General features: G+C 45.8%; 1 protein-coding gene and 1 long non-coding RNA gene across 3 annotated transcripts in view; one reads left to right on the top strand and one right to left on the bottom strand.

Annotated features, from left to right (window-relative positions):
- Positions 1 to 408: 408 nt before the first annotated feature.
- LOC146339013 (uncharacterized) lies at positions 409 to 9907 on the bottom strand. Its single transcript, XR_014784604.1, has 5 exons — positions 9684 to 9907; positions 5541 to 5613; positions 2380 to 2479; positions 2046 to 2256; positions 409 to 1526 (listed from the first exon to the last, which is right to left on the bottom strand). It is a non-coding gene; the product is annotated as an uncharacterized LOC146339013 (long non-coding RNA).
- Positions 9908 to 10608: 701 nt separating this feature from the next.
- MAF (MAF bZIP transcription factor) overlaps positions 10609 to 26914 on the top strand; it is a 367253-nt gene continuing 350947 nt past the window's right edge. Inside the window, exon 1 of one of the 2 annotated variants that reach the window (XM_084811940.1) lies at positions 10609 to 12051. In XM_084811940.1, the coding sequence (XP_084668066.1) occupies positions 10916 to 12051 (1136 nt within the window). In that variant the 5' untranslated portion in view covers positions 10609 to 10915. The remainder of the gene's footprint in view (positions 12052 to 26914) is intronic. The other variant, XR_014784603.1, reaches the window with a different exon arrangement.

Here is a 26914-nt window from a genome sequence, read left to right as displayed (position 1 = left end):
TTTTTCACATAGTCAACAATGCTGAGAGGCAGTAAACCTGTCTCAGGTAATCCATCACCTGTGTGCATGGCTGCTGTCACTTGATCCCAACAAATGATTTCAGTAGTTTTGCCCAGATCCCAAATGATCATGAAACACTTTCCCAAGGCATTTAGATATACACATAGTATAAGCTATTCCATAACCTAAAGAACATATTTAGTGTGATCTTATGTTCTCATTGTTATATTAGCTCCCCTCCCTTATCTCCTCCCAACCTGTGCCGAATAATTTGATATGGATTTAGTGTTGAACCTGGGATTGATCCTTTGTAGCTTGATCTACAGAAAACACCACATTTTAATTTAGCATACAATTCACATTAAATAGTCATGCATGCATTCGGGTTGTAAATGAAAAACAAAACTTCAGCAGGAGAGGTCCAGTTTTGGTTTTTAATCGTTATTCGGTTTTCTTTTCCTTGAGTGGACTTTTTTTTATTATTCTCAGTGTATTTATTGGGTTTTTTAAAAAATAAAAATACATATACACATACAAAATTTTACATGAGAATTAACAAATAGTTAATAGATAAGTAAAGACTGTGAAAATCTGCCTGTCATCTTCTCTGCCATCACTTCTGATTTGCTGATTAGCAGACCTGCAGCTTTCCGCTTCTGGAATTCAGAACTGCTGCTGATAAAACATTAAGGGTGCCATCCTATGCATGTTTAGATAGAGAAAAGGCCTACAACTCCCAGCATGCCCCAGGCAGCCATGTTTCTGTCTAAACATGCATAGGATTGTGCCCTAAAATTCTATTTTTCCCTTAAACCAAGACTACTTCAGGAATACTTCTAATGTATTAGCAACAAAAACACAGTGAGAGCCAGGAATTCTAATTTGTCTTCAAAAGACACACCAAATAGTCACCTTAATGATGCTTAATCCTCTTCTTGTTTTGCAACTCAGAGAAAAAAATAGAATGCAGCTATTTCAGAAATCAAAGCATGATTGAAAAATGGGATCCATTCATTCTGTATTGGAATGCTCAATGTAATAAAATCAGATTAGGAAGATCTCTCTTTTGGAATGATCATTTATACTTTATAAAAACAAAACAAAAGAAATCCAAGAACATGGATTTCCAAATGCTAAATAGAAAATAGAGATATGTTACATGTGATGAACATGATTTTAACAGTTTCAAAGGTTTATTTAGCAATTTTAAGTTTGTTTGTGTTTTAAGTACAGAATTTCTGAATGAAAAGCATTACATCTGACGGGTAACTGAACTGTATAAACTGTGGCAAAAGGCAACTAGTCTATTTTAAAAGAAACAAAGACTAACATCAAACTGGAATGAAATTAGCCCCCCTCCCACCAAAAGGATTTATAATAGGGAATGGATTGACAGATGAAAGAACAAACAAAGAAATGAGGAGGAGGACAAGGAAGAGGAAGAAGAAGGAAAGAAGGCACAACATTTACCAGCAGGCAGAGTCCAATTTGATGCTCTGGTTGAGTTTAAAAACATTCACTTGAGCCTGGAAAAGAAAAGAGAAAGTACATAGCTTCCAATTGGCCAGACAACTGTAGCCAGAGAAATTGATGATAACAGACTCAGGGAAACCAGGGAACAGCAAAACACAGCACACTTTCCACTTTTTCCAGATAAACTAACTGTGTGCTCCTCCTGCAAAGTGGGGTGTAGCTTAACACAGACGTGGACAACAAGAGTGTTGCTAGGCTATATTCGGGGCCCAGGCTAATAGGACACAAATCTGCATGAAACCTGCATATGCAAATTCAGAAATAATTCCAAGAATTTATTTTAAACTCCCCTGATGGACAACAATATTTACCATAAGTATCTTCCCATATGTTTGTTTTTCAATTTATATCTGATCCTGTTCCAATTCAACTCAAGAAGTAGGGACGTTGGAGAATTCTGCCACGGACTCCAGTGAGGCTGGATGCTTTAGACTCCGCCCCCCCTGGAGTCCATGGCGGAATGGAGCAATCCCCCCTGCCACCCCGCGGAACCCCCCCGGGATGGAGCCTACCTGGCGGCGGCGGCAGCAGCAGCGGCTCCGAGTTGTCTTCCGGCTCCGAGTTGTCTTCCGGCTGCTGCCGGGCTGCAGCAGCAAATGGCGGCCGCTATGCCGGCCGCCATTTGTGTCCTGCCAAGCTGTGATAGGCTACGTAAATTGCAGTATTGCTGCCCTGAGCTGTATAAGACTTCATAGGTCAAAACCAGTATGTTGAACTTGAACTCTGAAATGTACAGGCAGGCAGTACAAGTAGGGATGGCAGAGAGTTCCACCACGGATTCCAGAGAGGCAGAATGGCCTCCTGCCCCCCCGCCCCCCCCACGGAATCCCCCGGGATGCAACTTACCTGGGGCAGATGCAGCTGGTCCGCCAGTGCCGGCTGGTCTCCTGGCCGGCCGCTGCCGGGCTGCTGCGGCCGCCATTGCCGTCCTTGCAGCTGTGATAGGCTACATAAGAATTTACATAGTCTATCATGGCTAACCCCCCCCCCCCAAAAAAAACAGCGTACGCAAATGGCAGCAGCTATGGTGGCTGCCATTTGCATTCCCTATTTTTTGCCATTTGCTTAGCCTATTGTGTGAACAGGGGTGCAAATGGCGTCCGCTATGCCATTTGTGTCCAGGGGACTGACTCAGACAGAGATATGGCACAGCAATGGCTGCCAGCTGTATCGACTTTCTGCAGCCCTGCGGAGCTGGCAGCCAGCTCCGCAAGTTCAACATGGAGCCAGCCTGGACAGATTCCGGGGGGGAGGAACGGATCGCCTCCCCCCCCCCGGCAGACCCCCGCAAACAGCAGGTAAGGGGATTTGTACATCCCTATCTCCTACATTCCGCACAAGCTATAGCTTCTAAGCAGTCTTCAAGGGGAGCTCCATGCAGTTCTGCATGCACAGACATGGTCCCCATCAAAGAACATTGGCTTGGATCTTCCTTTCTTCCTGTAAAGGAGGGAGTGGTTCCCACCCATTCCCTTCCATCTGCAGCTCTCTGCACCATATCCCACCATTCCCAAGGGTTCCCCAACCTCCTGCAGCAGATTTGGGGTGGAGGGGGTAGTGGAAGAGAAGCAGAAGGAACGGGGAGGCAGGAAATCTGTGTTCTTTGGGCATGAATTCTGTTCACAAAATGGAAGGTAGGACCCAAGTCAGTATTTTCATTCCAGTGTATACTACTACTTTAATTTTATAGTCATTTCAGCCCTTAAATATAAAGGAAAGGTGTGTCCATATGTCTGTGTCACATGGCAGGGGTGGACAGTAGGTAGATATGGAACTATTCATAGATCACTGGATGATCTGAAGTAGTTCAGCAAGGATTCCTGACTCCTAATTATTTAACAACAGGAGCAGCAACGTGAATCCCCTCACACTAAGGATATATGAGAAATTCAATCAGTTCATTTTTTATCAGGATTTTACCTAGTCTGCACCTTCTGAACCAAACAGGGACACAAATGCAAGTGGATATTGCAGTCCATACATTTCTGAGCTTGCAATGTGATTTGTGGACGCACCCACCCACCACCAAATGTGTTTGACAGCGTGTCTACGTTGCAAAACTGTGTAGATTTCAAAATGAGTACATTTCAAAAATGTGCACAAATACACTTTAATCATGGGAAAAGAATGCACACATTTCAAAAATGTGCACAATGGATGCATGCGTTTGGAAAATATGCATGGATATTCATGCGAAAAGGAATAAAATGATGCTTGCAATCTGATATGGACTCGAGTTGGAATGAGCTTCGAGACGGAATTCAGAAAACTTTGGTGAGCTCGGGTTTTGCTGATTTGCACTTACTTCCCACCCCAAACGCTACTGCTGAAATGAAGAAACTTGGGGTAAATTGGATTGGATTTGTATGTGGAAGGACTGTGAGCTATGTTTAGGTCTGGTGCTCGAAGTCCTGGGCCCAGAATTATTTTAATTCTAAGTGCATGTCTTTTGCAGCAGGCTCCAATTGCTGGATCTTGGTATTCTAGTAAAAACAACACAGTAGAACTCACAACCTGATCTCTGCCCATCACTGTCCTATGGTGTAAGCCCATATCAGACAGCAGCATCAGACAAGTTTAAAAAAAAAAAAAATGGACCAGGGGCCGGTCTGGTATCAAGGGTAGGCATGGTGGGGCACCTGACCAGGACCCACACTGGCAAGGCGCCACTGGACTTGCACCTTCCCTTCCCTACAGCAACCTGCTTGCTCACCTCCCTCTTGCTCTGGCCCAGACAACAGAGGTGGTGAGAAGGAGAAGCAGGAGATGTCACTGCCTGCTTGTTCATTGGCTCTTTGCCTGTCAATTAAGCAAGCAGAGGCAATGATGAGAAAGAGGATAAGGATGAGCAATAGCAGCTGTTGACAATAACAGTGAAAAGGTAGACTCACCGAGGGAGGAGCCGGGAATTGCAGGTGCCTTGCCCCAAAGCCTATTATATTTTTGCATCTCTAATTCAGGTACATGCTAAAAGTGTATATACTAGAACTTCGAGCTGGAACCATTCTGGACCACAGAGCTACATGTCTTTGTATATCTAATTCAGGTACATACTAAAAGCATAGACCCCAATCCAACTAGAGTTGTGCACCATTAGTTGTGTGCAATCAAAGTTTTTGGATGGCACATGCCCATTGCATCAAGAGACACATGCAGATAGCACAGAGGGGGCTAGACGAGCATTGCAGTAGAGCCTGTTTTTTTTCCCATGGATGTCCTTTGATGGATCAGGGTGATAATATATGCAGTGTCTTTCAATCTTCCTCACCTAAGGTCCTACTAGTGCTACAGATGGAAGGGGACATGTACAAGCTGACAGCCCATAGAGCATGATGTGCAGTCATGCTGTATGCACGGAAAAGGGCCACTTGAAGCAGAAGACCCATATGTGTGTAGAGATCTGCATGTGCTGATGGTTTGCATAGGATATGACCACCTCAGTGGCATCAGTAGCATCAGACAATGTGAGCAGCATTTGGTCCGATGGTAGAGTCAATTGTGAGAATCAGCCCTAAGAAAAGAGAGGCGAGTCACCCGCCAAGCCGTATCAGTTCTCTGAATTTCACATGGTTGTTTAAATGGATAGGCTGTGATACAGCACATAATTATGCATGCTTGATTTTTATTGATTTCAATGGGGCTTAAGCATGCGTAACTGTGCACTGGATTGAAGCCACAATGATTAAGTAAAAGGAGATGGAAGTAGGCATTGAGCATGATTTCCATTCAATTTGTTATTGCAGCTGCGTTGGGGTCTAATCTGCTAGACTCAGACCAGGCTTCCAATTTGTCCCAACAGGATAACAAAATTATCAACAAAATAAAAAGGCAGATTATAGCTCCAGATAATGCAGTCCATATACGAAATTAGGAAAGAGAAATCATAAAGAATATTTAACTCCTGCCTCCTCTTGCCACATGATTCTTGTTTCTGGAATAAACCTGGGCATTCCTATTTATTAAAGATAAACAGAAGGGTTGACAGGGCAAATTAATTTCATACATACCAATTAGCTCAGCTTATTCTTTCGACTTAACCTCACTGATACACCGCTGCCTGGATCACTGTTGTATTCCTTCCTGCCACCAGCAAACAAGAATTTATTGGACATATGTTTGTGTTCCACTTAATAAAATAATATGCCAATATTTTTCAGATCAACTTTGTTAGTAATTCATGAAGTGACTATTTATGCTAATCGGGCAGAAATACGTTTGCAGGCCTAATGCATTACATAAATTTGAATGCAAAATGTTCAATTATGAAATAAAATGCAGGTAATACAAATAGTAAATTACATCCAATAAAAAAATATGATTAATGGTTGTTCAAAGAGAGGGAGGCTTTTCTTGGGCATCTGTGAGTTGTTTAAAGAGAAAGGGATTAATAAATACTGAATTACGGGGATGATTATCCCCATCATAATTCACCCATTTGTAATGGCTTCTAGTTATCTGGCTGCTGTTTCATAGCCATGGATGTGAAGTAGGACTTGTTTCCTCAGCAATTTTACCCCTATCAGATTATCTCGTCTGATTCTATTATTTCTTCCCCATAAATCTGCTAACAGTGATTTGTTATTTGCTTGCCCCGTTAACGGATCTGAAGCAGTGTTAAAAGGATTTATCTAGCTCTGTGCCCAAGAGCAGTTGATGTCTTCGCCTTTTGTTACCCCTTGGAAGTCTTTGGGAAATCAATTTGGTTGCTTTTCATACTTAAATTCAGCGGACACCATTCAGTTCTGCACCATAAAATAAGACACTGGATAAACAGAAGGTGCAGTAACTGTACTTAATGTGTTGGCCTTGATAGATGAGTTTGTTTAAGTCATAACAAATGACACTCAAAGTCAATATAACTCACAAGAGGTGTATTGCCTCCTTTCTAAACCTTCCTCTGCCTGTTTACTCAGCTAAAGAAGTCTTTCATATGTACTTGAGGCCATGTTTTCCCTGACACTGTATAATGCTGGGGTGGTAACACTGGAAATGTTACATAGTCCACTGAACTGATCATGCTTTTCTCCGGAATATACACACACATACACATTTTGGAGATTGCAGATAACTGAAGCTGCCATCTGAGATCACAGTTCTATACTGTGTTTTCTTCAAGAGTAAAGTTCTTGAAAAGTAGAGAGAATATTAAAGCAAGGGCTTGGAGATGGCAGAGGAATAAATGGACTTCAAGAAAACCACAAAAAGGGTGGGGGGGGCAGACTGATGGAATTTGGCCTGTCATCATTGCAGAAAGACAGAGGGTTGAATGCCTCTAATTGAAATGAAAGTATGCAATTGTTAGAGAAGAAACACTCCTAATAGAGAACTGTAAATGTTTAGACACCCATTGTGAAAAGCTAAATAATACAGAAAAATGCTGCCAAAATGAGAATTGTATGTTTTGCAGGGAAGGGGAAGGTAGTGATGCTCCTTCAGAAGGTTATCTTTAAAACTATTCATAACCCTGCCCTTCTCCCCTGGTGTGCTACATACAGAGTATTTGACAGTCCCATCACTTCCAATAGTCAAATAAGGATAATCCGGCACAAGCAGTAATTTGACTTGATATTTTGGAGGCCAGATCCATTGCACTTACAGCACTTCTTTGCATTGGTAAATATCAGCTCAGATCCTTTTATGCACACATTACTTTGTATTCTCTGTTTTCATCCTTTAAAGCCTTCTGGTAAAGTGGGAAGAAGAATACTAATTTAGGAAATGTAGGAGGTTTAAATGCTTCTTCCCAAAGATAGTGCTTTTGGAAGGATGAAGGAGATGTTTCTAATTCAGTGAAATTGCTACAAGTGTAAATTCGAAAGAGCAATAACTTTTCATTTGAAAGGTATTCACACAAGTCTGTGATTCATGGAAGCAAGAAACCTAAATGATCTATTGTGCCACATGCATCATACCGCAGAAGAAACCAAATAGAAGGAATTAAGACTCTGATGCTGATGAGATTTGTGGAGATGATGAGTGAGTGGTTTTTGTTGATGATTCCTGCTGAGCCCCAAAATGGGAAATCAAACTGGACATGTCATATTAACTTTCTCATAAATACTGTTCTCTTCAGTATCACCGGAACCTCCGTTATTAAATTTTGCCAATAACGTGACCCCAGTAATCCACACTCGCAACCATTTTTAATCATTCTGTACCAATTTGTGACACACCCAAACATCTTGTTTAAAAAGTTAGGGACGGACCAGGTGACACAACATGAAATTATGAATCCCAACGGTAAAGACGGAGAAATGGCTGGATACATACATTATGTATTTTCTTTACCAACCTGAGGTTTGGTAGCTATTGGAAATGATTGTTTCGAAATCAGATGAGAAGACTCAGCAAACACCTACTTAGTATAAAACCCAGATTTTCTACAAGAAATTCCAAAAACAGGCAGAAGCCAACACACTGAAGTACAATGTTCAAAAGGCTGGTTTAATATATGACTAAGTGTCAGGAGTCAGGTTTCTGAGAATTACTTTTCAGATAAACAACTTTATAGCACTACACTTAATCTTAGTTACTAGAGACATCTCATTTATCACCGAATTACAAGTAACTTTAATTCTATTGATGTTCCCATAAAGTCAGTTGAAAATCAGGTCTGGCAGTTTTAAAGATTTTGTCTTGTGACACACACACACACACCTGGTGGTACACCGTCTTGCAGGAACAGCCCCCACTTTCTTTCCCATGTTTTACAAATAACACTGCAGGCTACATCCTAAATATGAAGAGTGTAGACACGATACTATAGAGGTAAGAAGGATTATAAAACACACACGCTATTTATTGCATCCCACAAAGATAGAGGATGGTTTGCAAACCCGTGAAAATTACTCTGCCTTTGAGGAGTTAATGTCAAGCTGTCGTGCTAATGTTGCTAACTCTAAAGTTTTGTGTGTGTTGTTGTTTTACACGTTTAGTTTGGATGTTCCCCCACAACCTTCATTTAGAAAATTGGAAGCGGTTCAAAATGGAATTGGTCTGTGCCGAAAGGTGGCGCTGTCGAGGTTTAAACCGAACACAGCTACTCTGGAAACTGGATTATTATTTTTTTTACTGTTCTCCTTTTCGGTATTAACAAAAATAAATAAATCCGACCACCCCCTTCTCACGCGCACGCCCCATCTCCCCCTCCATACAGAAAGAGAGATCGTGCATGTGATTGCTTTTTGAGTATTAAATTCATTAAACAGATCTCCGCCTAACTCCCAAAGAGGATCTGAATAAAGAGTTTAAGGGCATTCATCTCCTTAAGCCTGTGTTCTGTTGGTTGGATTCCACGAAATACAGCTTATTTTTAAAACTTGGAAAAGATCTTTTCATTTTTCAGACAAAACTTTTTAAAAAATGAAAATCGGTTGGGGGGGGGGCGTGCCCAGAGTGAAATTGTACCTAGAAATTAGCAACTTTTCTTAACTTCTTGACCTCGGGCAGATCCATTGATCGGAGGTGGGCGAGGAGATCAGGCATGGAAATATAACTTTGACACGGAGGCGCGGCTCTCCCGTCTAGAGAAATCAGATGATCCTCTGACACAGGAGCAAAGGCCAAAGTGTGACTGAAATTTGCAGAGAGGAAAGCCGTGGACTTGCTTCTCCTGGGGACCGGGTGGGTGGGAGAGAACTGCTCTCTGAATTAACTCTTCCTAAACCCAAGCGTCTTCCAAAGATGCTGATGTGATTTTGATCCACCCTCCTGGACAATGTCCCATCCTTCTCTCCCTCTGGCAAGCGAAGGTTGAAAATCGGGGGAGGAGGGGGACGAGACGGATGCGTTATCTTTCTTGTTTATTCTACTCTCAGGGCGCGAGTGGAATCCAATGGATCTCCCCTGGTGCGCTCTCGTTCTCCTTAACACGCGCCCTCCCAGGATCGGTTTCCCATCGTTTAGAAACCAAGTCAACGCATCTCTATTTCTCTCCCACGCCCCCACACCAACCACTTAAGGAGGAAAAGGTGGGTGAGGTAGGATCCAGCATTAGAACAACTCCGGGGAAAGTTCAAGTAAAGACTAGCTTTAGAAGAAATGCCCACATTTGCAAAAACACCCCCAGACGAAAGTTAACTCGAGATGCACAAGCCCTTCAGACAGTCACACGCGAGAATGAAAGGAACAGGGCTTCGGAGCATCCTTACCTAGTGAGCATCCCCAATTCCCTTGGCTTCTCTGGATTCCTAGCAGCATTTTCCCGGGTTCAATAAATGGCTTTCTGTTTTTCTTTCTTTTCTTAAAAAGAGAGAGAGAGAGATGAGAAGATATGGTGCCTCCCCTACCGAGTGAATCCGAGACAGCACTTTCGGTCAAGAAGGAGTTAAAAAGTTCTGGTCCCAGCTGACAGTCAGCTGATTGGTTCCTGATTGACAGCTTCGAAAAGTTTCCTTGTTTCTACACTGTTTATGCTAATGAGGGCCGGGTTCGCGGCAGCGGATTGGGCGGGAGTAGGAGTCAATTTCCCATTTGAAAGCCGACGTCAGGAGCGCTATAAAACTCAGCAATGCTTTTAAACTCTCCTCCTGGATGAGCTCTTTAAAATATTTTTTCATCTTCTTGCTGGAGCTTGGGAGTTGAGTTTCTTTTTCAAACGGCTGTTCTTGGGGGGACTCATCGCATTGACCTAAGGGTTGTTTTTGTTGTTGTTTGTTTTTCCTTTTCCAAGTTTTTTTTATATATATATATATATATATATATATATATATATATATGTATAGTTAGTTACTTAGTTACTTACCTCCTCTCTCTTTTTTTGTTCCGCCCCCTCCCCTGATGGTGAACCTCTCTCTCTCCTCGTTTTTGTACTGGGCATGAAAAGAAAAAAAGACCAGAGAGAAAGCAACACCACGCGGTGTTAAAAAAAGAAAGAAAGAAAGCAGAGAAAGGAAAGAAAGAAATCCAAACAACAATTTGAAACAACAACTAAGCAGTCTCTCTCTCTCTCTCTCTCTCTGCGAAGCTGCAGTTTGCAAAGCTGCAGAGGGGAGAGAGAGCGCGCGCACCGGAGAGAGAGAGGGGGGAGGGAGAGAGGGGGGGGGAAGCAAAAGAAATCAAGCCAGCCTGATGCAAAAGGCGACTAAATAGAGCAAGCGAGAGGCGGCCGCCTTGCTGCGCCCGAGCCGGTCTTCGCAAAGGGATAACAAGAGCGCGGCTCACAGCAGACTGCGAAGGAGAGAGGCGGAGAGCGAGCGGGGGAGAGCGAGGGCGAGGGCGAGGGCGAGAGCCGCGCAGCCACCGAGAGGAGCGTGCCGATCTCTCGCAAGCCATCAAACTGGCTCACCCGCTCGCAAGCCACAGCAGCCCCCTCGCCCCGGGAGCGCACCCTTTCTGGAGGTCCGGCGGCGGCGGCGGCGGCGGCGGCCCCGGCAGCAAAAGGATGGCATCGGACCTGGCAATGAACAGCTCCGACCTGCCCACGAGTCCCTTGGCCATGGAATATGTTAATGACTTCGATCTGATGAAGTTCGAGGTGAAAAAGGAGCCGGTGGAGACCGACCGCATCATCAGCCAGTGCGGCCGCTTGATCGCCGGGGGATCGCTCTCGTCCACCCCGATGAGCACGCCGTGCAGCTCGGTGCCGCCGTCGCCCAGCTTCTCGGCGCCCAGCCCGGGCTCCGGCGGCAGCGACCAGAAGACCCACTTGGAAGACTACTACTGGATGACCGGCTACCCGCAGCAGCTCAACCCGGAGGCGCTGGGCTTCAGCCCGGAGGACGCCGTGGAGGCGCTCATCAGCAGCGGCCACCACCAGCTCCACGGCGCGGCCGCCTTCGATGGCTACGCGCGCGGGCCGCCGCTCGGCGGCGGCGGCGGCGGCCCGGCGGGAGCGCTGCCGCCGGACGAGATGGGCTCGGCGGCCGCCGTGGTGTCGGCGGTGATCGCGGCGGCGGCGGCCCAGCAGCAGCAGCAGCACGGCGGCGCGCCGCATTACCACCACCACCACCACCCGGCCGGAGGACACCACCACCACCACCACCCGCAGCAGCCGGGCGGCGTGCCGTCGTCGGGGGGCGGCGTGCCGTCGTCGGGGGGCGGCGGCGGCGGCGGCGGGAGCAGCGGCGGCGGGAGCAGCGGCGGCGGCGGCGGCGCCGGGGGAGGCGGCGGCGGCGGCGGCGGCGGGGGTCTCCACCACTCTCACCACGGCGGCGCGGGCGGCCTGCATTTCGACGACCGCTTCTCCGACGAGCAGCTGGTGACCATGTCGGTGAGGGAGCTCAACCGGCAGCTGCGCGGCGTCAGCAAGGAAGAGGTGATCCGGCTGAAACAGAAGCGCAGGACCCTCAAAAACCGCGGCTACGCGCAGTCCTGCCGCTTCAAGAGGGTCCAGCAGAGGCACGTCTTGGAATCCGAGAAGAACCAGCTGCTCCAGCAAGTGGAGCACCTCAAGCAGGAGATCTCCAGGCTGGTCCGGGAGAGGGACGCCTACAAGGAAAAATACGAGAAATTGGTCAGCAGCGGGTTCCGAGAAAACGGCTCCAGCAGCGACGACCCTTCCTCTCCAGAGTTTTTCATGTGAGTTGTGGTCTTCTCCCCCGAACCCCCCTCCCCACCTCCGACCCGCGCATCCCCCTCCCCCTCCCCGACAACCTCTTGCCACTTTTCGAAGGCGCGCACAGATACGCGCCGTCGCGGACACACGTGCGCGCAAAAGTTCTCCACGCGGCTTGGGGGGGGGGGGGCGGCTTGTTGTGTGAAGCCACAACCTCAGCTGGCCACTGTTATTATTATTAATATTAATAATAACAATATTCTTTTTGGTTTTTTTTAAAAAAAAAACACGCCCGAGAACCTCGAGTTCGAGTTCAGATTTTTTAAGGTGGACTGACTCAGTTGATAGACAACCTTATCCAAGTTTCTTTTTTTTATTATTATTATTATTATTATTTTTATTGTGTTTTTCCTGGGGGCTTCTTGCTATGTGTCTTTGTGTGTGCCTTTAAAAAAAAAAAAATCCAACTTCCCACCAACTCAGTTCTTCATATGAAGTTTGCTCCGCCTTGGAAATCTGTCATCCACATCATTTTTTTTTTTTTTAAGTTCATGAAGTTCCCCCCCCCTTTTAAGTTTGCTGTGCCCCAAAAATAAAAAGAGTTACTCTTTCTTTTTCTTTTCTTTTTTTCCTGCCATCCTGAGTTCTTCGTATGGGTTTGAACTTTGAAAAAAAAATACAAGAATCAAAAGAATCAAAACATGATAAAAGTTTTAAGACTTCAGCTTGCTGAGTTCCATCTGTTGTTGTGCTAAACCTAGAGAATATATCTAGCTCAAGCTGCCAGGATGAAGCTTCCATCAACCTCCCATGTGTTCACGATGTGAGTTTTTGGCCTTAAGCTGCCAAGTGGTGAAACTTTTAGTCTGCCATTAGAATCCCATCCTCATCTCATGTATTATTATGCCTGCTACTTTGTCTTACCGTCAATTAACTATATAACTGTTTCAAAAGACTATGGGGAGAGAAAAAAAAAAAAAGACATTATATTGATAAAAGCCCTGCATGCTGGACATGTATGGTATTTTTTTTTTTTCTTTTGCTTGGATATGGATTTTGGAGACTATAATGGCATGACATTCATCTTTTTTAGTTGTATTGCCTCACCACTTTTTTGAATTGAAAGCAAAAAAGTGCAACCCCTTTGGTCTTCCTCTTCCCCATTCAAGTTTGCATCTGCTCTGGAAACTGCTTTGAGTTGCTCAGAACTTCAGACTTCTTTTTAACGCATTGAAACATCCCTTCTTTTAAAACAAAGCAAAGGGCCAGAATGGATTGTGATTACCTTAATATGGCAAAAATAAATAAAAAGAACTTTAGAAAGAAGTTTTTAAACTTATACTTTAAAACAAGAAATTTACTTCCAATTTGTTGGATTTTAAAATGATGCTGTTTCTTAAAGCAGTCTAAAATTTATTTTGGAATGATCTGCCCCATTTCTGTTTATCTTTTATTATTTTCTTTTTGCATTTGGTAATTGTCAAATGTGCAATGCTATGGGTTCCTGGTATATAATTTAATTCTAGCTTTTATTGTCTGTTAGCCCAGTTCAAATGTATGCTACAGATAAAGGAATGTTATAGGTAAAGTCAAAAGAGTTAGGTCTGTTTAGATGTAGATCTTTTTTTTTTTTTTAATGATGCACTAAATTGTTCACTGTCGTGATGTTAAAAGGGGGTAGAATTTACAATGGGACTGGGTTTTTGTTTTGTTTTTTAAGTAGTTTATCCAGCATGTGATTGCAACTTAAATATAAGTTGGGTTTGTGTAGACCTTGCTATGCCACTGACTGTATTTGGAAACCAAAGTATTAAAAGGGGAGCCCCCCTGTTTATATTAATAGGGGTATTTTGTGTTCAAAATGTATGGTTGGGGGTTTTTGTGTTTTTTTGGGGGGGAATTGAAATATTTGGGACTGAATTGCACTAAGATATAACCTGAAGCATAAAATATAAACCATTACAAACCTGTCTAGGATGCTAATACCATTTATGCAGTTACAAAGATGGCATTACTGCTCAGTTTTTAAAATGATGCAGATTTTTTTACAGTTGTATTGTGGTGCAGAACTGGATTTTCTGTAACTTCACAAATTCACAAAGTTTTAAAGGCATTAATCAGCAAATTTTATTTTCAGGGACTGATAATTCTGTCTTAAAAAAAAAAAAAGGAAAGTAAATCTTACCACAATAAATATAAAAAAATCTTGTCAGTTACTTTTTTCCCCTTTACATATTTTGCTGTGCAAAATTGTTTTATATCTTGAGTTATTAACTAACCATGTGTGATGTTCCCTATGTGCTTTTCTTTCATTTTTCAACTCTATGGTTATATCAAAAAGAAAGAATAATCTACTATAATAAACTGCATTTTTGATTCTGTACTCAGTTTCATTAGTTTGTAGCTTTAAAAAAGATCAAGTGATCTACTTAAAAGTAGTATCTTGGGGTGTGTTGAGAGAGGATGGTGTCCTAACACAAGTTATATGCATAGATAAGGTGTATGGGGGTTACTTAAGATATAGGGAAAGTGTGAGTTTTCAGGTACTAAGTGTAACTTCTCTAGTTTTGCAATTATTTTGAAAGGCCTTATGTGTTATCCCTACCATGAATTTTTAATCCTCTGGCCTCAAATAAAAATTCTGCTTTTAAAACACGATCACACACACACACACACACACACACGTAATAGTTCAGTGATTTTATGGTAGAATGAAATCAAAGAAAACACATTTGCATCATCTTATCAAAGTTGAGGAACCCGGCCCGAGACTTGTGTAGAACACTGCATCTGATTTTTCTTGTATATTCATTTATTGACATTATGAGAGGTTAAAAAATGTGGATCAGATCCAAAGAACCACAAAACTAATTCTGTGAGTCTGAAACTGGTGGGAAGGGAGGGATTAGCCCAGTTTCCCTTGAACAGTAGCCCTCCTGCTACATGGCAAACTGCTTTTGAAACAGCATTTTCCCCCTGCGATGCAGCATGGTACAAGGGAGTCAGACAGTTAAAGAAAAAAATCTAAAATTACACCAAATTAGCACAAGCCCTGTCCCTTTTATATCTTTACCTGTGGGTTGTACCACCCTGCCCCGCCCCAGCCTCCTATTTCCATTTAAAAAAAAAAAATACTCTTGAGTGTTCCATTCATTTTCTGTTGTATTTTGCTAGCCAGAGTTTCCCCAGTAAACTTTCTCAGGAAAGGAGGGCGACAAAAAATAAAATCACATAAATTCCATGAACGTTGGCCACAAATTATCCAAAGAGAAACATGAAAATCTTTTTCTTTCTTTCTTTTTTGAGGAGTAGAAAGGAGAAACTCTGATGGGACATTTCCTTTCTCCCTGTCAAAAATCCACCATAAAATGATTGATGCAGTGATGTTCCACTAAGCTGGCTGAAGTTAGTACCTAGGTAGGACATGAATTTGAGTTTGGGGGTGTGGGGAACAGGGTTCTTCTTGCAGATGCTGAAGCCCAATCATCCAAGTGCTTAGAATTCCACCAGCTATTAGTAAAAAAAAGAAAAGAAGAAAAAGAAAAAGAAGGGAAAAGGTGCCTTGGAACCACATACAGGAGAGAGTAACATCCAGGCTAACCTGCTGGCTGTTTTCGTAACCAAAGTGTTGCTGGGGTGGGGATGGGGGAAGGTAGATGAGAAGGGAAGTAAGGGGTAGGGCAAACCTGAGAAACTGCTGAAAAGTGGCCCATATTTTTATTTACAGGCAAGCTTTGGCCTGTGAAATTTTACAAGATGCTGCTCTCGAGCCTGCCTGCCAAGCGAGGGCAAAGGTCATCAGACACTTAAAACAAAGTTGTGGCCCTAGTCTCAGTCTGGCACTAAGGCAGAGTTAAGGTGTGTGGTTGGCTGCCTCTCCCTGTCACTGCTCTGTCCTTGTCTTTCTGTGTAGGGGTGTGTGTGTGTGTGTGTGTCTTATGGCTCCACAGCCGAGAAAAGTTCATGGCTCTCTAAACCACACAGTCTTTTAAGGGCATAGAGTATTTTAGATCCACCAAAATTAGTGTGGCTGGAAGGGCGTTAAGGGGTGCAGGGTCAGGCCTTCCCCCATCCAGCCACCCGCTTCCTCAATGCCTCCGCTTCTCTTTGACAATCGCCCAGTCACCCAACCTACTCCGGAAAGCCATGCATGCCCTTTAGCACTTGACCTTCTGATAGCCCAGGAGAGAGAACTATATAGGCTTCATCACTGCAATTCTCTCTAGGCAGGTTAATGTGTAATCGGTGGGTAAACTACCTGCAATTGGCCCATCAGAAAATTATCTGCTCTTATAAAGATAGCAGAGCTTTCTCTCCCTCCCTTCCTCCCTCCTCCCCCTTCTCTGCTTTAAATGTTTGAACCTCTTTGCCAAAGTTTTGTACAGCTTCTGGTTGTTCTTAGCCTTGCTCAGGCCTTTTCCTGCACCAAGTATGCCCAAGCCAAGGAAGTAACTCTCCCTCCTCCCAGTCCCCGGCCTGCCAAGCAAAGTGTTGAGTCAAACCTCTGTCTGGATTCACCCTTGAAAAGGCGATCTTACATTTGCAAAGGATCTTCTTTTTCACCCCCTCCAGAAGCATCTGTGTGTGTGTGTGTGTGTGTGTGTGTGTACTGTAGGCAGTGGGGGAGGGGGTGCAGAAAATCCCCCCATTTCTTAAAAAATACAATTTTAAAAAAGTTCCAGCAACTGATGAATATGGAAATTGCCTTCAGTTCATACTCTTGAGATCTAACCTTAGGCCACAAAAGAAAGAAACAGTGGAGCAAATTGGATGAGCCTTTGTCATTTGGCCTTGAAGAACAAGCTAGAGCAGGGCAATGTTTTCAAGGAGGAGGCATGAGCTTCCTCCCCCCACACACGCACATTCACAAAGGTAGAGACCGACATAACCAGATTATTGAGGCTTCTCCTCTTCTTCCATCCTTAGACCTTTATTTCAATGAGAGTAGATGGTGATTTTTTTTTTTTAAAAAAAGAACTACTTTCACTTTTATTATGATGAGGATATATAGGAAAAGGCTTAAGGAAATTGACCAAGACCTGCAACCCAAAACTTTGAAGGCCAAGCACGTGGATGGTGGGAAGAAAGGTTTCCCTTTCAGAGAAGATCCTGGAAAATCCACTTTCCTTCCCAGTGCTTTGCTGGAATTGCACTTGCTTGGAATAATCTGACTTCAGTCATTCAGTTCAAAGGGAAGGAAGGTGGCCACTTTGGTCATCCATTCTGCTTCCATTGAGTTTGGTTTGTATCATCACACCTGTTCATTCTGCTGTTTGGAGCTGAGATTCTCCCCAGTGCCCTGTGTTTCCCAGATGCACTTGTCTTGAAATCCTAGGTCAAAAAGGGAGCAGTGCCTTTGGGCAGCCCAATCCTATGTATACCCGTAGCTTTTTATTTATTTATTTTTTTAATTCCACCTTTTTACTCCAGTTATCTTCTTTCTCTATGACTGCCTTCTCCAACCTGGTGCCCTCCAAATGTTGTGGACTTCAACTCCCATCAGCCCCAGCTAGCATGGTCTGGGATGATGGGGGTTGTAGTCAAAACAACTGGAGGGCACCTGGTTGGGGAGGTTTTATTTATTTATTTTTTATATCCTGCCTCTTTTTCCCCCATCGTGGAACTCAAGTTGCTACATGTGGGATCCCCTCCAAGCATTGACCAGACCCAGACTTGCTTAGCTTCAGCAAGGTGGCTGCCTCACGTGCCTTCAGACTATGCCCCCCTGGGTTGCTGTAGGATATATTCTCTCTCTCTCTCTTCCCCCCCCTTCCTCCGCATCTAATGCCTCTCTTGCCCTGTCTTCTTTATTTCTCGTGTTTATTCACTGAATCACACCATGTACGTTCATGTAGTGGAGGTGCGCGGGCGTGCGGACACAGAGATGGAATATACCTTTTCAAACTTTTATTTCAGTAGAAGCCAAAGCAAGCCATCCTGCCTGCTCATTGAAACACAGTGGGACTTCCTTCCCAGTAAGCAGGGGCTTAGGATCGGGTTGTACGCAAGTCTCCTCTTGGCTGCGTCCACCCGCAGGACTTGGTTTGTTTCTCTTGAATGGAGTGCTGCTGGCATTGTTCCACTGCGCAACCATGCTTACTCAGAAGTAAAGCCCCCTGTATGTTCAACGGGACTTGCTCCCGTGTGACTGTGTGTATAGGATCGCAGCCCGAAATCCCCCCTCTTTCAATGGTTCACCCAGACTCTGTCCCTAATCACCCCACTCCTCTATATCATTTTCCTGAACTAATAACTTTTTTGCTGTTGGTGTCAACAGCAGCCGTTTTGCAAAATTATTTATTTATTACATTTATACCCTGCTTTTTTCCTCTTTAAGGAACCCAAGCCGGCGTACATAATCCTGCTCCTCTCCATGTCATCCTCACAACAACAACCCTGTGAGGTAGGTTGGGCTGAGAGTCTGTGACTTGCCCAAAATCGCCCAGTGAGCTGTATGGCCGAGTGGGGACTAGAACCCGGATCTCTTGACTCCCAGTCCAACACTCTACCCACTACACTACACAGTCTTTCTCTACGATAGGCTATTTTGTATAAAAAGAGAATTCCATAGCTTTATTATCCATCCTTCTTCCCCCAATGTCCTCCCTATGTAATTCGACTCCCCCCCCCCCGCCCGCGGGGTGGGGGAATCCGCCCCGTTATGATTGCACGCACAATATGGGAACATCCTGGAGTTTTATTTTTTTAATTCCTCTGTTCTCGTATTCCACCTTTTTTTACTCCAGGTTTATAAGCACGGTCATCTTCTTTCTCTTCGACTGGCTTCTCCAACCTGGTGCCCTCCAGATCTTTTGGGCTTCAACTCCCATCAGCCCCAGCCAGCATGGTCCAGGATGATGGGAGTTGTAGTCGAAAACAACTGGAGGGCACCTGGTTGGGGAAGGCTGCTCTATGATCTTCACGCGCGCGCGCGCGCACACACACCGTTCAGGGGTGCAGAATGATTCCTTTGATCTGGACTCATTCATAATCCCCCTCGTCCTGCCCATTTCTGTTTAGTTCGCTCCCGTTTGAATATCAGTAGCGCAGCGGCTTCCTGCTTCGAGTGAGCAAATGGTGAGCACAGATCAGCCTTATCTGCTCCTTACGTGCCAGGAATACTCCGGGAGCACATCAACCCCTATGGTGCTGGGACTCAATATGTATTCCCTGTACCATCAGACAACCGGAATGAACTCTTTGGATTTTTTTTTTTTTAAATACATACACATTTCCTCCAGCCAGGGCGAAAGATGTTCAATGTTCAGGGTGTGTGTGTGTGTTTTTAATTCTCTCCACTCTTGCAAACCTCCTTTCCCATTCGATTTATAGTATTTTTTTAAAGAAGTTTGCAATAGGGTACAAGTGAAAATTTAGCAGTCTCTTTCTCCTCCCTCTCGTGCCTCCGCGCCGAATATGCACGCACCAGTAAACACGCATACGCACGGATATTAACCCCAGTGGTTCTGGTTCCACTCTACCGCGTCTGAGGACTTGATGCTTCTTCCGATTCGAAGAACATGGCTTCGAAGTAAGGCCCACTCGTTTCAGTTCCACCTCAGACTTCAGCGTAAATGTATTTAGGATGGCGACGCGGGGCAGCGCTCTTAAGCGATCGCCTCCGAGGGAAGAAAAGAAAAAGTCGTGGCAAAGGGGAGCCCGGTTCAAGATGCTCACATCTAAAGACAGTGAGAGCTGCAAACTTCCCTGGAAGAAGCAAGCCTCAGTAAAAGCAGTGTAAGATTTACTTTCCGAGAGCAAGGGCGCAGTCCTATGCATGTTGGGGGGGGGGGGGTCCTACACCTCCCAGCACTCCCCAGCCAGCTGTTAGGGCCCCGCTTTTTAAATTGTTATTTCATCTGCTTATATTACGTCAAGTGGATGCTTTATTTCTCTCTCCCCCTGGTCCAAGGGCGCTTTGGTGGCGGCGTGTAATTGTCTGGGTGCGGGGAGTTCGCTTCGGTTCTCCAGTCCCGCCGGATCCCCTGTCCTACAGGTCTGAGCTTTTCTGTCCACACCGCAGCCAGATGATGATTACTGATAAGATGGGGCGAGTAAGAGCGCCGAAGCAACTCCGGTCTAGGACCCGAAGACGTTTACACACGCACGCTGCCATGTTCAAATGAAATCGGAGCCAGCGGTTTGGATTTCTGTGCTTCATAAAGAAGGGAGATGAAAGAGAAAAATCTCTTTCTCTCTCTCTCTCTCTCTCTCTCTCTCACACACACACCTGTACTCCTAACCCACTTTCTAAGGCCCAGTCTTCTTTCAGACTCTTTGCCCACCCAATTCTAGCAAAGTTTACTCAGACACAAGCAAGTCCCACACTCGGTTCAAAATGGGGCATACACCCAGGTAAGGGTGCATAGGATCGTGGCCTGGATCTTAAACTTCCCCTCTTCTTCTCTTCCCCCGCCCCAAGCTTTTGAGGGTGTGTGAACACGGTTTGGTATCCTGTGCTCTCCGTTAAACACGCCGTAGACTTTTTACATGGAATAATTCATTCAGAGAAACACACCCACCGCACTCTGTTTCCAGCAGGTTTTGTTTTTGTTGGGGTTTTTTTGCTGAGGAATGTTTGATCCACGTGCAAGCAGTAAAACAACTCCCAGCCCTGTGTAACTTTTCCAGTGATGGGGTGGGGGTGGTGGAGGAGGTGTACAAGGGCGCGGGGGTGGGGGCGTTCCCTACCTGCTGCAGGTTGTCCATTCACACGTGACCACGCCCGGTTTTTTGTTTGTTTGGTTGGTCCCCCCACCCTCTGTTTTCTATAACACAGTGGAGGCTGGGGGATCCTATTTCAGTGGGGCTGTGATTTCATTCTGGGTATCACTCAGAACTCTAAAGGAGCTATCCAAGGTGCTGAACCCTGTGCCCAAACTGGGTTCGGCACCTTGGATAGCTCCTTTAGAGTTCTGGCTGGTTCTGACTGAAGCCCAGAGCAGAATCACTGTCCCACTGAAATGGGAGCTATGCCCCTCCGCTGCTCAGGGGCTGGGCATGGAGGCAAGAAGAAGAGGAGGCGGCGGAGGAAGCGGCTGGACAACATCCTTTCGCATTATGAGATCTGGCCCTAACTCACTTAGCTGGGTTTCCCCCACTCTTTCAACTAAAGGATCCTACATTTTTGCCATTTCTCCGATCGGGGAAGGTGTGTAGGGGGATGGACGGGAGAGAAAGAGACGAAGAAAGCGAGTGGAGCTGGCAGGCGTATGATAAGTCTCTGTGTTTGGATCGATGGCCGGGCTGAACGTCGGGCTTGGATTTCAGGAGTCTTGGCAAGCCCAGGCCTTAAACGCGATCCCTCCGAAGTTCCCGGAATGAGTTCAGGGGGACTTTCTTCCCTAGGTGCTGTGTGGATAGGGTTTTGTAGCCTCGTGTCCTTATCGGGGTATTTAGCCTCAGAGCTGCCTATGAAAGCCTCAGTCCTCCGCACACACTTACCTGGGAGTAAGTTCAACTGTTCTTAGCAGGACGTAGTTCTGACTGACGTAATGATGCATATATGTATATCCTTGTTTGATCTGGATGATAATGCGTGTGTGTGTGTCCTTTGGTCTGGAGGCTACGCAGCCCGATCCTATGCATGTTTCCTTCAGTCAGAACTAAGTCCTGCTAAGCTCATTATGTATGTATGTATGTATGTACAATGAGCTTGGTGAGGAAGCATTTATCATATAAACTCTTCCCCACCCCACAGGAGCGAGATCCCCGAATTCCCGCTCCAGATCAGTATTTAAAATGTAATAAATGTTTACTTCGCTAAGGACTGGAAACACCAATTTGCCCAAATACGGAATTTAAAACAAAAGATGTACAGTTCGATCTTATGACAGCGAAACTCATTCCTCTGCACACTTTCCTAGGCGTAAACCCCACTGAACGCAGTGGGATTTACTTCCGAGTAAGCGTGGATATATGACCGAGTTGCCAGTATATCTGGGAGTTCCATCGAACTTCGTCTCAAAGAAACGTCCCTCATATATACTCTCAAAATTCTTTTTTTTTTTTTTGTTTCAATATAGTATATACATTGAATCCCATCCCTCTGATACCTGTCACTTTGAAAGAAAACACATGACACATACATATATACACACACGGGCAGCTCGATCCTAATCACAGTTACTGAGAAGTAAATACCATTGCGATCAATGGAACTTACTCTCTAGTAAGTACGCATAGGATTGCGGCCACAATCACCAACAACAACCCTTTTGGGGTCCAGGTTCAGACATCTATCTAGGCACCACATTGAGCCCCTGAAGAAATCTCTAGAGGAGACACGGAAAAGCACTTTTACGCGAGCTGTCGCCACGGATCTTGAGTTCCCACCAGATCTGTTCTTCAGTACATTCCGATAGTTTTGATTTCAAAGAAAGAGAGCCCAGTGGTATAATGCGTGTGAAGTTTTTCTGCCCCCAGTCCCACCCCTTTTTAATATTTACTGTTTAGTTTTAAATGGTGCCTTGCCTTCGAGGGACAATACACAGAGAGAAAGCGAGATCAGATTAAGAAGTGGGCGTCAGGACAGACATCTCCTGCCGGAGCGTCATCTCCCGACCAGAATGCCAGCAGAATGAGCCCTCGAAATGCGCGCTATAAATCCTTATTCTTAAATGAGTGCGCGGGGGACGCATGGCTCGGAAGAGCCTCGACCCTGGAGGATGCCCCCCTCGGCGAGAGACTGTTTATCTCACGCTGGACCTGGCCTAGGGATCTTCGAGGAAGAGGGGTAAAATTTCGACCCTCTGCCTCAAAGTGAGCCAGCTTATCCCCAAATGCGTCCCCCACATCCTTGTTTTAATCAGTGAAAACCTGGGGCAGTATCCCATGTTAGTCCAACGTAGAGTAGACCCATTGAAATGAATGGGGCTTAAGTAAATCGCGACTAATTTACATCTCACTCCTTTCAATCGCTCTACTCTACGTAGGACTGACATTCGGTACTACTCCTGCAGTTCACTGCGATGCGATCCCACGCGTGTTTAATTCGCATTCATTCCCGGGCAAGTGAGCGATATAGGATCTGCAGCCGAGAAAGTAAAAACATCCAGTGGCAAACAAAACGGCTGCCTACGGATCGACTCCGAATTCCCGGTCGAGACGAGTAGTGCGCAGCGTCAAAGCCCTGATGAGGATTGAACTAAACGCTTATCAGGAGCTGCACCCTCCCCTTCGGCGCGCCCCCTTCTCTTCCCTCCTCCTCCACTAAAAGTGACAAGAACCGCGTGGCGATCTAGGCCCCTCCTATCCGACAAAAGGGGGCGGCGAAAAAGGCCACCTTCGTAAGGCGAGTTGTGGCATCAGGTTCGCGCAGAGGTTCTGCGAATCGCTGGGCGAAATTGGTTCCAAAAGGCGCACAGGAGGCGCGCCACCCACAGAAGACTCTCTCCCCCACCCCTGATCTTATGTTTGCTTCCTCGGAAGTAAGTCTTACTGCCACGGAGTTCAATGGGCTTGGCTCCCGAGTAAGCGTGCGCAGAGGCCTGCGCAGTTTTGCAAGAGCGCCCGACCGTTTCTCACTTTCGACGTCCCTGCGCAAATGACACCCCGCCTGCCGGCTCGGTTGACCATTTTCGATCCGAAAGGCCACCCCAAAACTCGCGTGTTTTTTTGGCTCGCAACCAGCCGCGGGGAACGATCAGCCTCTCTTGAACGTGGTGAGATTTAGAAAACTTTTGGGATTCTCCTGGTCAGGACTGCGGGGCTATGACTGCGATTCTGTTGCAGACTCGCTTAGAAGTAAATCTTATTGAACTCAAGGGGGGGGGGGCTACTCCTGAAGAGAGGCGCAGATATTCAGGATCCTCATCTGGTTGCAAAGCAAGGAGGGCAGAAGGAACCGAGCCGGAATCGGATTTAGCTCGGAACCCCCGCGCTTCCGAGCGGAGGGGTTTCTTTCTGAGGAGGCGGCGACGAAGGTTCCCAGCGATAAAGGTGTATTCAGGATGAAACGGGGCCCGATTCTTCTCGCTTGAGAAACGTCCCTCATGGCAGAAAATGGACTCTGAGAAAGATTTAGTTCCTTGGGAGCTGTAGAAAGACTGGGATTTTTTTTAGGGCTAAAACACACACATACACACCCCATTGGTTCCCGGCTGGGTAGTTTGCTTTAATATAGCACTTCTCGAACAAAACGGAGGGAGAGACTTCGGGCGCGATCCTACGCACGTTAGACACAAAGGAGTCCGAGCGCTCCCAGCATCCCCCAGCCAACCATGCTGGCTGGGAAATGCTGGGAGCATTCAAGCATTCTGAGCATTCTGAGCATTCTGTCAGGCGTAGGATCGCGCCCTTAAAAAGCGATCCAGACGGCCGACAGTAAGCGCGGGTTCTTTGTTTACGCACAGCAAAGAGGTCAGTGGCCAGCCTTCTTTGGTACCTTGCTGTAGCCCTGGCTCGCTCACACGCTAACGTTTCTGGAACGGATTTCTTCTTTCCCCTGGTTTCTCTGTCAGGAGGGAAGGTGGGGCTTTCGTAGAAATGCCTCCTGCTTCCTCCTGCACCTGGCTACCAGGGTGTCTTTTGGTGGCAGTGAGTTTTTATTACAGAAGACAGAAGAAAAAATGGGGGAAAGAAAATGGGCATTTCTTTCAGAGTCAGTGTTGTGTAGTGTTTAGAGTACTGGACTAGTACCGGTCTGGGAAGAGCAGGCGTGGCCTTGAAGCTGGCTGGTAGGAGCTAAGCAGTGTTCCTAAGACCCAGTGGCCTAGGACTTTCTCAGTGGAATCTAACTCTGGGTTGTTGTGAGGATAAAGTGGCGGCAGTGGTGATGGTGGAGAATTATATATGTCTTCCTGAGCTCCTTGGAGGAAGGATGGAATGCTAATGCTAATGTGAAGAAGAAGAAGAAGCCATGTTTCAAGCTCCACTTGCTGCAATGATCTCCTTTACATTCTTAGATTCCTGCACTGAGCAGGGGGTTGGACTCGATGGTCTTATAGGCCCCTTCCAACCCTACTCTTCTATGCTTCCACTTAACTAGTAAATTACAGGAGGAGGGAAGTGAGGTGACTCCTGCCTTATCTGCTGTAAGACTGCAATCCTAAACACATTTTCCTGGGAGTAAGTCCAATTGAACTCATTCGGCCTTACTTCTAAATAGGCAAGTGGTGCACAATTAGTGGTCGAACAAGAAAAAAAGAAAGGTTGCCTCCATTTTTAGAGGGTGTCTGTTACTAGCTAGGTTGCTGATAGCCAACAGTGCAAGGTCTGTGATAAGGGTCAGCAGCCAGTGGTCCTTGGCCTAAATCTGGCCCATTCAGAGATGTCACCAAAGGACAGTCCCATAGGAAAAAAAGGGGGATTGGGGATGAGCCATATCCAGGGAATCAGTCTTTGGAGCAGGCTTATTCTGAGGACAAGCAATTTCTCTCCCCCCCCCCACTCCTTTGTCAGTGCAGGCCTTCAGCAAAACTCCTTGCTGTGATCAAAGGCAGTTCTCTCTTTGACTCCTGGGTGCTAAAAAGGCTCAGAGCAAGGGCTGGCTATTGTCTTTATTAAGCCCTGTTTTGCAAACATCTCTATGGTGTCTCTTTGGCCACTGTTGGTAGACAGAATACTGTGTTAAAGGGACCCTTGATCTGACTCAGCATGACCGTTGTTATGGTCCTGATCCAAAACGTATAGTCATGAAAGGGCCCTTCGATCTGGCTTTTGTTAGCTGGAGGAGGCTTGAGTTGGGTGATTGATAAGGCTGGTGCAGTGGAATGGAAATTGACCAGCTATTACAGGGTGGGCAGACTTTAGGCTTGTGTGTGTTTATGCATGAGGGGGATCTACTTTGTTTTTTACTAGAATTTCAACATCCACGAACCAGAGCCTGGTGCAAATGATTGACATACACTTAGAACTGAAGAATTCTGAGCCCAGGAATTTATTCTGAATACCAGAACTGAACGGAGCTTGCAGTCTTTTCACACAAAAAATCCACTCTTGGATATCCCAAAATTTCTTCATTTCAGCAGTCTAATTTAGGGTGGGGGGTAATCATTTGGTTACTATTTTGGAACAATTGGGAGTCAGAAATCTTTGCTGAGCTACCCAGGAATCTACCAGTAGACCTGAATCCACTGTCTGCCCACCCCTGGACTAGTGGTCCAAACTTTTCATCCACCTTTCATCCTTCTAGCAGCATACTTTTCCTGGTGACATCCTGATTTTATTATTTGCTCCAAGACTGGATGGTGGTCTTTTTGCATGAGACAATTAAGCTCTTGACAACAGCTACGCTCTTGATGAACATGACAAACTTTTAAAATGCATTGAACACACACATGCACACACACACACACACCTCAGTTCCAATCACAGCAGTCTTCTGTGTTAGGGGAGATTTATTCATTCATTCATTGCATTGCATTTCTATACAGCCCAATAGCTGAAGCTCTCTGGGTGGTTCACAAAAATTCTGATGGTTCTGATAGGCTTTCCGTCAATGCCTACTTACGTAAATGGCTCTTTATTTGCAAATGGGAGCTACAATTATTGTTCTGCATATTTCCACGGCATTCTAGAAGGTAAAACCACAGGGCAAGAACACATCCACGCACAGAGCCAACTGCTTCCCTCTGCCATCAGTATTTCAGCAGGAGTAATTTCTGACACCAAAGTAGGGATGTACGAAACACCTACCTGGCTCCGCACCGGGCAATCCGTGGGGGGGGAGGCGCTCCGTCCCTCCCCCTGGAATCCTCGATGGAGAGGGAGGTGATCCGGTCCTCCCCCTCGGAATCCTGCCCGGCCGGCTCCGCTCCGTGGCCAAGCTGCGGAGCTGCCGTCCGGCTCCGGCCGCCCGCAGCCAGACATCCGGCCGCTGGGCAGCCCTGCAGGGACGCAAATGGTGGCTGTCATAGCCGCCATCATTTGCGTCCCTGTTTTGAG

Source organism: Heloderma suspectum, chromosome 8 (assembly GCF_057233095.1).
Source record: "Heloderma suspectum isolate Gila_16-S chromosome 8, 16-S_ref, whole genome shotgun sequence".
In the NCBI taxonomy this organism is placed as follows: domain Eukaryota; kingdom Metazoa; phylum Chordata; class Lepidosauria; order Squamata; family Helodermatidae; genus Heloderma; species Heloderma suspectum.
This window is presented reverse-complemented; position numbering and strand designations above follow the sequence as displayed.